Genomic DNA, 14,564 nt, shown 5'->3' with positions numbered 1-14,564 from the left:
TCCCTGGGTACAGGTAGCATAACCAGTACCTAAAAATATTCCTTGGTATTTCACTTGTTTCTATGTTTGATCAACAATCATACCCGTTTTTGACTGGAAAGCTGGAAAAGGAATGTCATAAGTATAAACATTCATGATGGAATTTCGTTCGGATAAATAAACGCTAAGATTCTCTGGTAACGGTGTTTACCCACGGAAATTGCCACATTCGTGGCTGATTAGACTGATTTAGACTACACGATAAGTTGTATGCAATTATCATTTTGACGGACGCAAAAGAGGGCCTATGCCACAGTCATCATTCATATTAGCCCCGTTTACACTACAATCAATCTATTGGCACGGCACGGCTAAAATTGGTACCCGTACCCAATTTTATTAGTGTACAGGCTGCCAAAACAAAGGCCGAGCACAGATGAAATGGGTACGGGTACCCATTTTAGCCGTGCCGTGCCAATAAATCGAGTGTAGTGTAAACGGGGCTATTGTTGGTGGGCACGGTTGTATTCATACGGTAATATACGACAGGGTACGCGTAAATCGTATACGACAAATCGCGTTGTGTAAATAGGCCTTAACACAAAAGTATGCAAAACGTGCAAAGCTTTGCTTATTTGGGCATTTTAAAACATTTCGCAAGAGTGAAAAACAAGAATAAAGGTTAGTCAAGTTCGTAAGAATAACTAATGAAAATGCAGTTAATATGTCATATGTGTTGACACTTGTTGAACCATAGGCAGCCCAGACTTTGACTTGCGCGTGTGATACTCGCGCGCGTGTCGCGCTTACGTTGGTTGAACTAGTTAGGACGACGACTGGTCGATGGTCAAAGTATTGTTTTCAGGAAGGTCAATGAAGGTGATATTCACGAAGGTCATTCAAGGTAATATTGATCATTCTTTGTTTATATAAAAGGTCAGATTACATTTGCTTCATGAAGAACTGCTGCAGTGATTGAAACATGCTGGTGGCAGTATTAATATTCGGTGTTATTTTAACCCTGTTATGCATCAGGTTGTGGAAACACTTTCAATTCTGCAATGAGGTATGGCTGATTCCTGTTCCTGTAAAAACCTCTCCAATCTTTGGCCACGCACTGACGTTGAAGAGAGATCCACACGGTACGTATGTATGAAGTGTATTCACGCATGAGATTCCAATGTTTTGTTTTAGCTTTTTACATAGGAGATTCGAATAGAACAGTAACAATTTCCTGGCTTTTAATTTTAATGACGAGTACTTTAATTGCCATTATGACTTGGCAAATAACCAAGCTTATATAATAACCTTGCATAACTTTGGTTTAATCTCTTATACATAATCTACTTGTAACTTGTACTTGTATATATTAAAATAAAGATTTAATGACGTTTGGTTTACGTACGAAATACTAGAGAGTGCTCAATGCCGTATAGATAGAGTAGATATAACGTCCAGCTCGTCCATTACCGTCTGTTTCGTCTGTACGTCATTTATAATTGTGTTTATTATATTATGTTATTTATATATGAGTCTCTTTCAAGGTAATTATATTTTAATTATAAGCATAATAATCATAGCTGGAACCGTTGAAATGGGGTTTATAACTTTATATGTACCATAATAACTTTAAACTAGACTTTAACACAATCCTTTATTTTACCTGCTTTTTTACCTGCTGGTCCTGCTTCTACATATGTTAACATGTATTATTAGTATTTGTCAAGTGCAAGCAAGTTAGGCTAATTGACTAATTATTTAAACTTTTTACTTTAAAATTAATAGAGTTTTTCACCCAGATTAAAGGTTGGGTAGACAATTGTTATGCAGATGGATTGTTCTCTGTCTGGCTAGGACAAACTCCTGTTGTTATTCTTTATAAACCAGAATATGTTGAGGTATTAATTCTCTTGTATATCTACATGCCAATACTGTTTAACAATTCCTGTGCATATTTCCTGTGGCAATTTAATTTTTTTCTCATTGGTACAGGTGAAATTTGGCTTTCAGAACTATTTGGCAGTGTAAAATTTCATCGGTACTATTTTTTCAGTACCATACCAAAAATTATGTATATATAAGTCTAAATGAAGTTATAATGACTAAGTCAACAATGTATTTCAGGGTTAATTATCACTACATGTTTTTTTTTAATTATGTTTCTACTAGATATTATTAGCAAGTCAGAAAAACATCACTAAAACACCACTTTACATTTTTCTCCATTCATGGCTTGGAACAGGTAATGACCCTCGTAAATAACATAAGCAAAGCATTGTGGGGATGGATAGATATTGGGAGGGTGCAAGGCGGTTAACATCCCCTTAAAAAATTTACACCCTCCTAGGAGAATGCACTAGCTTCCTCCTAAAGAAAGCAAATTGTAAAAGATCAAGAATTAGGGGCATGGTGACTATCAATATTTGTGATGCAGTTAACTACCGCCCAAATTACTACAAAATCTTTATATTGAACAAAAAAGCACTGCATTCTTTCTGAATATCATAGTTGTACTAGAAATAGACAGCTTCCAAAGAACTAAAGGCTTGAAATTTTTAAAACTTTCTTGCTCAGTGCCAAGCATGCAGCTGGTTCCTCCTGAACACCCAATATTAACTAACTTAGACCTTACTTAATATTAACCACCTTTTTGCCTCAATGCAATTTATATAACATTGATCAACATGCAGAACCTAATAAATTTGGAAGGTGGTGTGGGGCAAGGTTGTGTTGAGGTTGGCATATGACGCATATTCTGTGAGTGTGAGAATTAATAATCCGAATGTGAAGGATGAAAAAATTGGATGATTAAAAATGGCATAGTTCAATCTCTCATGTCAACCCTTACCCAATCCAGAACAAGTGCGCTACGCCGGAAGAAGTGTTTTACGGATTTAATACCGTGTTTTTTCACGAATTAAAAAGTAGAAAGCGAGTAGTGTGCCGTTATAGGGTGATTTGATAATAATTAAATGCACAAAATACCTCTCATACAACTTGTGAAGACTGAATTTGACACCGTTTACACTATACCGGATTGCAACTTGGCGCCGCAATTTTCATACCTGATCCTGGCAGCTCCTGTTCATGCACACTCTACATTGGAGGTGATATCTATGTACATCCTTAGTATGCAATAATTAAACCAATAAAATATGGACCTCAATTGAAAACAAGACGCCTGCTCAAGGCGTTCACTCCGCCTGCATGCCAACTGATGTACATAAGTCATCCGTGGACCGTGTAACCCAGGGGCTTCTCGGTCAAAAATGAAGTTGTTTTGGGTTACCTGTAGAAATGCCAACTTCTGTCGCCCAAAACTACGACTACTACTAAAAGGAAAAAAGACCATGGCATTTTAAGACTCCGCTGCGCATACGCAGGCGGAGTAATTATTAAACTAGTACTGAAAATCGAAATATATCTGCTCGTTTGTTCAATAGATAGATCATTTTGTTTTCTGTTTTGTTTTATCATTCTTGAGTTCGTGGTTTCGTTTATAAAACTAAACGACTCTAAACCGCTTTTCGAACCACTGCGGCACTGCCCCCTGAAATGTTTCTTTATAGTTTGTTATGATCAGAAGATATGCACAGAATGTACTTTATATCGACGTCTTTAATTTACTCCATATATTCTTTTTATTTTTATTTCCAGGGCTTCTAACCAGGTTAGTTGTATTGATTTATTCACGCGTGATTGTGTTCTATTATTTTCGCAAAATTATTCACATACATACAAGTTGAAAACAACACGTCACGGTTTATTAGTTTCAGCGTTTGTGAATTGTGATTGGTCATACAATTCATGAGAGCGAGGCTTTCAGGCATAGTGACGTCAACGGAGAAAATGTATATTGTAAACTTTTATAATTTTCCTGCATTTTTACCATGCAGCCCTTCAAATTTACCGTCTAGTTAAAAGAAAGCGGTTAAGATATCCATTCACTTTCTTTTACAGCACCGGTAACAAATGGAAATCTCGTCGAAGGCTTCTCACTCCGACATTTCATTTCAAAATTCTGAATGACTTCGTTTCTATTCACCAAAAACAATCTGCTATCCTCGTTGAATTACTTCAGGTATTCAGCATGTGCATCACAGTTGAATACATATATACTTGTATGTAATTTAGAATAAGCATCGGTGAGATACTTCCCACAGTCCTTCGCGCGCTTGCTCAAGCAAATCCCTTCAAGAGGAACAGGTAATATGCATGCGTGAAAACTAAAAGTTTTATCTTCATTTTGAGATTATTCAATTTTTTGATGCAGTAAATAGTTGTTTTCAAAGTTAACTGTACTATCCAGTAATATTTTATTGAAGCAAATTACGATTTGAAAATGCAAATAAGTGACTACAGTCACCACGTTACTATACGTTCCACTTTGAAAATCAACCTCTTTTGCATGCGAAATGCAATATGAGTTATATATTATACTTATGCGTCAGTCGTATTTCTCTAGCAGCATATAAATAGTTTTGTTATGAAAGATGCCGGATAGCCAACAAAAAAATGTATGATGTATATTATATATAATATTATATCAACTGTAAATCATCCAATCAGAAAGCTCGATTGCAGCGGGGTATTCGAGTTTGCGTGTACCACGCATGGATGCCTCGCACACGACTCGAGGTTGTCAACTATTGCCCGTTCATAATTTCCTGTTTGTTGATTTAATCTCACTGATTTTACTGTTTCTCGTCAATCTTGCATATAACCTCGTAATCTGTTCTATCGTGTATTCTCTCATGTATATGGTCATTATTTATTTACTGTAGGCAAAAGCTGATAAGGGTGAATTTGATATAGCTCCTTACATCACGCTCTGTGTCTTGGATATCATATGTGGTAATTTTTTTATCTGAGCTGTATAAATCGCAATAATAAAGAATTAAAAATTCTGGGCAACTGTTTTTCACAGTTTTGGCCATTCACCTAGTGTTAGGTAGAACATTAAGGTCAATTCTTACAACTGCATAACTACGACGTCTAGATATCGTTAAATGGTGACTGTCGAAAAAAATATTTTTCATAATTTCAACTGTGCATGCATTCCTGGGACATCTGCTAATTTCAATATATTCCATGATAAAATTGTATTGTCCACTCCAACGCTACACATGTACAAGAATTTGTTTTATAAAATAACATGTATATACGCGTGTTCTGATTGGTTGAAGCCCGTGTTTGGATCAGGCAATCCAAACACCGAAATTTCGCGGGAATTTATAAACGAATTTATGATGTTTCGCGCGCTTTTCTAAACTCTCGCAGCATTCCCGCGTGTTTAGATCAGGCCATCCAAACACGGAAACCATTAAATGATTGTTAATACTACATGCAATAGACCTTGTGCATAATGACATAACAAACCATGACGCCTGCAGGGAATTCTGATCTGAGTAGTCTCGGCGGAAAATTTAAACTTTAAAATTTCCCGCCTTGACTACTTAGACCAGAGTTCCTTGTAGGCCTCACAGGTACATTGTTATACATAAGGTGCATTATGTTTTACTAGTCCATTTTCCGTCCCGTAAATACTGGGGATATCAGCATTTCCAACTGTTCCAATTTTTTATCAAGCCTTATCCATGATAGTGTGTTCAAGTCAGACACAAAAATATATTCTACCTACTGTTGTAAATGAATTTTGTGCAGAAATTATTTTTGTACGTAACAAGTATAGGCGTGCATCCTGAGTTTCAAAAATCAGAAAAATTAGTCTTGCGCTCGTGATTTGTATGTTTTGTAATTTTTCCATGATCATCGGTAAATCCCGTAATTATATGCTCAACGGTCTTGTCTTTTCACTCCTCAAATTGTAGAAACGTCAATGGGCATCGACATCAAAGCTCAATATGGCAGTAATCCAGAATATACAAAAGCCGTGTTCAGGTAAGGTACTGTTTTTTTCTTATTGAATTACGTATGTAGTGTGTATGATCTCATCTAGATAAATAGTGTTAATTATTGTACCGAAGTTAACCAGTAAGAATCTCTATTATAATTACTGTATTTGATAAATTGAACCAAATGTGGTGAAAAAAACAGCTCTCGAAAATTTACTTAAAATTTGATTGGGAGAACGTACGCCAAGAGCCGAGTTTACAAGGAAGCTATACAATATGTAACCTCTCGAATTTTTTTTAGCACATGTGAACTTATTCAAGAACGTCAGAAGTCACCATGGCTTTGGCCCGATTTCATATATAACATAACGTCGTCTGGAAGAAGCCATCAAAAAGGCTTGAATGTTCTCCATGGTTTCACAAACCAGGTATTTATAGAGTATATTCACTTTTATCAGTTTTACGATTGATTGATACTAACAAAAATAGTAGCTAAAAAGTAGTCATAATAGTTTTTGTGTCAATTACGTAAGTTCATCTATTTTGTTATACCTTAATAATTCATGCTTAGGAAAACACGACTGCTAAACAAAAATGACCATTACAATAATTATATATGCATTAAATTATGCCATGTAATTAATAATTAACTTACGAACTTCGACATTAAATTGTCTGTACATTAAAATAGCAAACCTCTGTATTGACCTCGCTATACCTCGCTTTAGTTCGGTCAATACACCATGAACACGGTTTGATATTTCTCCGTACAGACCTCACACTCTGTTAGCAAGTCCTGTAGCTAGTATGTATGTTCGTTCCAATGTTATTTATCTGCAAAACTGGTTCGCGCTTTAGGAACACCGAACACAATGTACATTGCCGTGGACTATGCTGTCTATGCATGAATTATTCTACTGAAACAAAGTTTTTTATCAAAGCATTTCCTTTATTAAGGTGATTAATGACCGTATCGAGCAACGAAAATTACGGAAATCAGAGGATTTCGATGGTTCTGACGATAGGGCGATATATTCGTCTAGTAATCGTCGTATTCGGGCATTTTTGGATCTTTTATTAGAGGAATATGATCAGGGAAATATAACGAAGGAGGGCGTCAGAGAAGAGGTCGATACATTCATGTTTGAGGTACTTTGCTCTGATTTATTTTTTTACAAATCACCTCGGTTTGGAATCTATTTTTTTTCCTAAAGCGAAGCCTTTCCTAACAAATTTTACTAACTTGAGATAGCGACACACTAAGTGAACAGTTTTTCCTTGCAGGGTCACGACACAACAGCAGCTTCATTACAATGGATCATTCATCTTCTTAGTATTAATCCTGATGTTCAATCACGCTTGCAACAGGAAGTAGATAATTGGTATGGTAAGTTTCACTATTTCTTTCTTCTGGGTTTTTCTCATAAAATTTTGTTACAATGTTCGCCTAAGAATATCTAGAGTAACCTCGTACCCAGGGTTTTGCTGCCTACGCTCCCTGGGTACGAGGTTGATCCAGAGTATGAAATAATGAAAATGAAAACAAAGCGATGGTTGTAAAGTCTGGTCGATCAACGTTTACAAGAAACCTATTTTTCACGAAATTGGATGTATATCAATGCCAATATTATTTTTCCCTATTGTATGAAAAACCGTCGCCAGCAATGTCAACACTGAATTCGTTTATATAAAGTACCGTTTTGAACTTGTATCACGTCACAGCAGTCTCGATTTAGTAGCTACGGTATGGCGCAGAAATATTTAGTACTCAAGATTGACCTGAACGAATCTACACTCTCGTACACTATGAAAAGAAGAAATGCGCATGCACCCAAATTTTCAGGAACACATCTCAAGTAATATTTTTGACGAAGCAATCGGTGATGGTATTTTGTAGAATCTTTACCGACTGATGGGAAAATAAACCCTGAACAACTTAAGGACTTAACTTATCTGGAATGTGTCGTGAAGGTGAGATATTGATTATTGTTATACAAACAATGTTTGTTTTCATGCGGTGAAAGATTGAAAAGCGAAGCCGACTTTAATGGAAAATTCCATCTTTTACCGAAATGAAAATGTACTTTCTTCTGCAGAAATGAATTTAGCATAAAAAAACACCGAAATAAATCTAATATTATTAAAATATTTAGTAAGGGAACTATTTTTATTAATTTTATAAATGATAATCGCATTGTCCATACTATTTGGATTCATGATCAAAATTAATGCGCGCGAGCGTTACCTGTACGAACTGAGTACGATCAATATTGTGAGTCATTGGAAACTTGCTATGGAATACTGATGTTTGAGATTACCGACTAATAAATAGAGTGTAATTTCAAAGTGAATTCAAACAGGTGCAAGCCCAGCCAATTTGCATTTGTTTCTATTGTTAGGAGGGATTGCGATTGTTTCCGTCTGTACCTCTCTTTGGTCGTGAATTGACGGAGGAATGCAAATTCGGTAAGATTTTTTTTACAAAGCAACGTAACATGTGGGACTGTTGATAATTCATTCCAAGAATGAACTGGTTGAACTTGTGGGATCATCTCAACTTAATTTGGTGCACTCGAATTACACAAGAAACCATGCAGAACCCTCAGTGATTGAGCTTAAGCAAAGTGACAGGAAATGGTTCAGAAGTTGAGCATTTAGAAATTCCCAATTTAATAATTGTTCACTATTATAAACAACGAGTGAGGAGACAACCTCTATATAAAACCTTTAAAAATTTTCGCCCGTCCCTGCATGCATGTATGCATGGGGAATTAAAGCAACGTTTTGTTTAGCTAGTTTTATTCGCCAAACGAGCATGTGAGCATTTTTATTTTTCAGGTCCGTACCGTGTTCCTAAAGGATGTAGCATTATTGTGGCTTCAGTGGGTTTGCATCGTAATCCTGAAGTATGGGAGAATCCAGAGACGTTCAATCCTGACAGATTTCTTTCAGAAAATAACGTTGGAAGACATCCTTTTGCCTATGTTCCTTTTTCTGCTGGACCAAGAAACTGCATTGGTGAGTAACAAATATAGTCCTATTCCATGTACATTAATTAACCAGTCAGATTGCGTGTCTCACTGTAGTTATTACATGATGAAATTTCTGGCTATTGCTAAGAATTCATGTTACAGTATGCAATGGATCAATTTTTGAAGTCTAGCCTTGAAACATGATTAGAAAAAACCTTCAAGGTGTTCTGTTAACAAAAATGTATTATTACTGTTCTGGATAGATTCTAACGATCTTCATTGTATCGTTGTCATTATTAGCGTAATAATATTACCGGGTGCAGATTTATTTAGTCGAGAGGAGTACAATTATTTCATTTATTATATTCATTTTGAAATCAATGGTGTCTCTTGCAATCTGACTGGTTGAAAATAATTTGATAATTCCCAAATCGCACTATTTTTGAGCATTATCCACATCATTTATAAGCCAATAAGATTGAAGCTCTGCACCACAATAACCAATCAGATTTAGTATTAACTATCCAATCAATTACAGGAAGAATAGCACAAAATTTTATTATTTTGAATTTTTAAATGCCCCGCAAACTTTCTTGACAAAAATAGATGAAAATTACTCACATTTTACGCCGTTTACGGTTCTTCCAGCCAATAAATGGTTTTGAATTTGTTTTTTTTGTATGATTTAAAAATGAATATAATTAAGTGGAAATTGCAATTTGTATCGTGCAATTTTGGTGTGAAACCAAACTTGTGATTATAAATCACACTCCCGCTTCGTGGTCGTGCGATTTGTAATCACGCGTTTGATTTCACACCAAAATTGCACTCAGTTCAATTACCATTATTAATTATTTCATGGTCATGGACAAAATGGCCAGAAAGGAAAACGAAGATACTGTCCAAAGTACAAAATAATGGATAAAAGTCTGGCATTTTCGTTGCAGGACAAAGATTTGCTATGATGGAAGACAAAATTGTATTAGCATCCATCATACGCCATTTTAATATCAAGTCTACTCAGTCGTCTGATGATATTAGGAAAAGTGCAGAAATTATTCTGAAATCCACAAGTGGTATTATGGTGGAGTTGGAAACAAGAATTTTTTAAACATGTTCGATACCGCTCTTCTAAAATTGAAATTAATGACCTCTACAGACGACCTAGACCCACTGAACTCTAATATACCTGGAATGATAACAGGTGATGAATCTGGGCTTACATTTCTCCACATCAAACGATTTTCTATAAATTTAGGCTGAAATACCTGACACTAAAACGTTAGGCATTATTATAAAACAATGTTTTCGTAATAGTGTCATATTTTTGGCGAGGTTATTCAGCTTGTTGAAGAATTCTCATCTTATTAAGCATTTACAGCGTTTGAATCTTAAAGAATGCTTAAAATGAATGAAATATCAACATCTACGCTTTAGGAAAAGTAGTTATAAATCACAAAACGTAGAGGAGAAAAGGTTGAAAAGATCTCGAAAGTTATTCGAACAAATTCGATATGCAATTGAAATTATAGATTGAACTTTGTTCAAAAGTGGCGTTGTCATAATTGATATGTCGGGAACTTTGACAAAATTAATTTACTATAGACCAAAGATTTAAGATTGAACTCATTCGATTATGCATGCATGCAGCTGTTAAATTGCAAAAAATCTATGGGTATTGAAGTCACACAATAAAAAATCCGTGAATATGTTGAACAGAAAATCCCACTCATTTTGATGATATAGCATTATATTGATCGAGCAATAATATCTCGTGTATAGATTCTGAAAAATGATAACACATGTAAATGAACGATCGGTTTACACACCTGCCTAAAAACAACATGCATATCTTAACATTTATGTCTGAAGACTCTGAACTAATCTTGTATAGGGGCTTCCCAAATACAGACGAAATTAGGGAAACCAAATTTCATTAACCCAGTTTATTTAAAGAATAAACGTATTAAAATTTTGTGCGCGAAATCTGTCTATATTTTTGATCACTGCAAATATGTTAAATCTATAAGAAATAAAATTCACGTTGGCTATATAATAATTATTATACAATAAATTATGAAATATTGCCTATTTTGGAAATAGCGTGACTTTTATATTAATTATACTAACTGCATTGCTACCTCGTGACTCACGCCTGCCAAAGACAAAGTATCTTTTCGACAAACATTTTAATCCTTTTAAGAACAGTGTTCAGTTTAAGCTGTATTGCCCTATTTGCAATGCTATGCTGACAGGTATTGAATATCTTGAATTTACACTTACTACACTATGTAATGCAATGTATCAAAAGGATGCGCTAGTGCAAGTTGGGAACTTCTTCATTTACTTGCCTCTTGAAAAGCAAATACGTGATTTGTTCACAAAGAGTGGTGAGACTTTAAACCTTGCATATAGATTTACGAGAAACAAAGTGTCCTCTTCAGCAATTGAGGACATTTTTGGTGGCCAATTATACCAATTAATCTATTGTTAGAGGCTTGTTGATGTCAGATCCAAATGCCGTAAGTCTTTCCTTCAATTGTGATGGAGTACCAATTTTAATGTCTTCCAACTTCGGGGTTTGGCCACTCCAGGGAATCTTGAATGAACTTCCACCAAAGCAAAGGAGATAAAACGTATTCTTAATTGGTTTATGGTTTGGAACTGGTAAACCAATTATGACTACTTTCCTTAAGCTTTTTACAGAGGAACTAACAAAATTGAGTAACATTGGAATAAGATGGGTTCGTGGTGGTGTGAATGTTTGTTCCAGAGTTTCTTCGCGTGCATCTGCTCGTGTGACAGCGTGGCAAGGTTTATGTTGCAGAATATCCAACAATTTAATGGTTTGTATAGCTGTGGTTGGTGCGAAAACCTAGGACAGACAATTGAAAAAGGAGGTGGTCATTGTAGCGTCTATCAAGAAGAGGTGCTATAGCCTGACTTGAGAAGACACGAGGAAATGAAGAAAGATGGTCGAATTGCATTCCGAAAAAAAAGAGCTAGTATAGGGGTGAAAGGCCAACCAAACTGTCTGATTTTCTCTATATTCTCTGACATTGCAAGAGGATTTGTTGTAGACAACCTACATTGCATAGACCTGCCAGGGCGTTACAAGACTACTGGGACATCTATGGTTTGATTCTACCAATCACAATGAGCCATGGTATCTTGGCAAAGACGTTGCACTTAATGATTCACTATTGAAAAGGATGATTACACCGCAAGAGGTTAAAAGGGTTCCAAGGTCTATGACAAAATAAGCATTTTAGAAGGGCTCTGAGTGGCACTGGTCGCTACTTGCGTTTAGTTGCTAATCAAGTCAAGTATTAGCTCTGCTGATCTCAACCAGGCTGACAAGATTTCAAGTGTTGTATGGCAAAATACATATGACGTACAATGTCCATCAGCTGACCCATCTAGTACAAGCGGTAATTGATTGGGGTCCATTGCCTTGCTATTCCTCGTATATTTTTGACGGCTTTAACAGGGTACTTTTGAGCTTTTTTCATGGAACTCGAGCAGTTCCACAGCAGATTGTAAATTCTTTTCTCTTGTACAAAAAATTGTCACTGCTTTGTAGCACTGTTAAAACCACTGATCCTCTTAAAGATGAAGCCGCCTACTTCGTGAAAGATCAACCCAATGTGTACGCACCGCAGGAAAATGCCACAAAATGTAACCTTTTTAGGGGCATCCTATTCCAGACCTTTGAATGTGGAGGAAAGGTATCTCGTCGACGAGTTTTATGAAAGGAGTGACATTGAACATGAAGGGGAGTTTTTTACTAAAGCTATAGTAAATGGGAACGTGTTTCATTTCACGAAATACAAGCGAAGATCAAGAAGGAAGAATGACGTGATAGGAACAAAAAATGGTGTGTCATTTAAACTTGATGCATTTGTTCTTATTAGGTTTAAAGAATGTGCTGATGTTGGTTAATTGTATTGCGTTTGGACGAGAAATGACGATATATTTTTAATACACGCGAATTCTGCGGGTCCCAGCCTCCCCAGTTTAGTCAGAAATATTAATTCGTCAGAAATATTAATTAGTCAGGCAATTTGTATTTACCTTAAGTGAATTTGGTCTTTCCACTACATAAAAATATTCAAGAATGCTCAAATATACACTGGCGGTCAAAAAGAACTGCTCAAATGTTGCTATTATCGTATGTAACAGGAATCGTAACAATCAATCTTTTATTGTACACTAGCGGTAAAAAAGAACTGTTTAGATACAAATTCATAAAAAGAAGCGAATACAGGAGAGAGCTTCATAGGCGTTTTGGATAATTCTCTTATTCCAAGCAATATTTCAATAATGTAATGCAACCTGCCACCCTTCCAAGATATAGTCAAACAATGGTTTCAGGAAGAGGAGGTGACAGAAATAGATTGGCGTGCACAGTCAAAAGACTTTAACCCTACTGAAATTCTGTGGTAAAATGTGAAGGGGATAGTGCAAGAAAGGAATTCATTCATGAACCGTTCATGATTTATGCGTTGCTGTAAAGACTGTCCCTAGGATGAATTTCTTTTGACCGTTAAGATTACCACCTTAACAGAAAGTATGCCACGCCGGTGTAAGGCCGTCATAAATTATATGGCCAAAAGAGGGTCAACAAAATATTAATATTTCATATATCTTAGCATGTAAACTAGTCTATATTTACTCGTATATATTGTAAGAGGGACAGTTACGTTCATTCGAGAGTAGTTTAACTTGTTTTGAGCAGTTCTTTTTGAATTTTGACCGCCAGTGTAGTAGACTGTATATGCTTGCAGCTTGCGTATTAACCCTACAGGAAACGAAAATGAATGAAATAAACATGCTTTTTCGTTTGTGCCACTTCCTGATTTCGAAATCGCAACGCATCACGAACTGAGACCTTTTCATTTTAACACCTTTTATAGATAGGATATATTTCAGCAGCTAATTGTAACATTACCATTTTGTTACGAAAGACTGCTATCATTTTGACTTTTGGTAAGTTTGTAAATTTACTAACTTTTATAGCAACTGTACATAAATTTTAATTATTCATAAAAGTTTCATGATGAAACAAGATCTCTAAGGGTAAGGTTTGTTGAACACCGTATGTCGGTCAACAACCACGATGACACCAAGACTGTTTTCAGACACTTTACCTCAGTCTGGTAATCAATATGTCACGGACATAAGAATTAGAGCCCTCTGTCCCATTTCCGGTACTAACAATAGCCGTAAACGAAAGGAAATGCGACTCAGTCTTGGTATTCTCCGTCCCTCTAGCATAAATGAAAGACTCTTTTATTTACGTTCATTCGCCCAGAGTAATGCAGCGGATTCCGTTTGACTCCAAAACAACAAGCTTTCGCAACGCATGTTGGGTCGTTTAATATGACATTTGAAGTGTCACATGCACTGTTTCCAAGGAATGGGCGGAGCGTTCCATTTGTGCTTTGGCATACTTGCAGTGTTGTTGAAAGAAAGTGCTTTAAAGAAAGTGCTTGTGTTAAAAGAAAGTGCTTGTGTTAAGTGTCCCATGACGATAGGATCGCCCTTTCGTATGACTTTCCACATTCTAAAATACCGCAAGCGTTTCGAATATGTTTACATGAAAGATGTGCGCCAAAACCGTGCGACATTTCAAAATTGAAACGTCATATTCTAAACGACCCAATATGTGTTGCGAACGCTTGTTATTTTGGAGTCAAAAGGAATCCGCTGTATGAATCCCATTTCTTTGTTTACATCAAAACTGTTTGTAATATAT

At 36.0% G+C, this 14,564-nt stretch overlaps 1 protein-coding gene across 1 annotated transcript; it reads left to right on the top strand.

Moving 5' to 3' along the window:
- Window positions 1–926: 926 nt before the first annotated feature.
- On the top strand, window positions 927–10,849 carry LOC114541977 (cytochrome P450 4V2-like). Its single transcript, XM_028561765.1, has 14 exons — window positions 927–1,121; window positions 1,765–1,877; window positions 2,149–2,221; window positions 3,637–3,649; window positions 3,940–4,060; window positions 4,764–4,833; window positions 5,811–5,880; window positions 6,136–6,262; window positions 6,792–6,983; window positions 7,119–7,221; window positions 7,732–7,805; window positions 8,234–8,300; window positions 8,673–8,852; window positions 9,754–10,849. The coding sequence occupies exons 1-14, from the start codon at window positions 962–964 to the stop codon at window positions 9,915–9,917; spliced, it is 1,527 nt and encodes a 508-aa protein (XP_028417566.1). The 5' UTR covers window positions 927–961; the 3' UTR covers window positions 9,918–10,849.
- The last annotated feature ends 3,715 nt before the right edge of the window (window positions 10,850–14,564 follow it).

The sequence above is a fragment of the Dendronephthya gigantea genome, unplaced genomic scaffold (assembly GCF_004324835.1).
Source record: "Dendronephthya gigantea isolate DGI-Jeju-01 unplaced genomic scaffold, DenGig_1.0 000003F, whole genome shotgun sequence".
NCBI lineage: Eukaryota > Metazoa > Cnidaria > Anthozoa > Malacalcyonacea > Nephtheidae > Dendronephthya > Dendronephthya gigantea.
This window is presented reverse-complemented; position numbering and strand designations above follow the sequence as displayed.

What these genes read in the sequence shown, in the direction of transcription:
- LOC114541977 (XM_028561765.1), top strand. Translation starts at nt 962, where the DNA reads ATGCTGGTGGCAGTATTAATATTCGGTGTTATTTTAACCCTGTTATGC. An exon ending in ATAAACCAGAATATGTTGAG is followed by an intron (nt 1,878 to 2,148) that starts GTATTAATTCTC and finishes TGTTTCTACTAG; the next exon opens with ATATTATTAGCAAGTCAGAA. An exon ending in TCCATGGTTTCACAAACCAG is followed by an intron (nt 6,263 to 6,791) that starts GTATTTATAGAG and finishes TCCTTTATTAAG; the next exon opens with GTGATTAATGACCGTATCGA.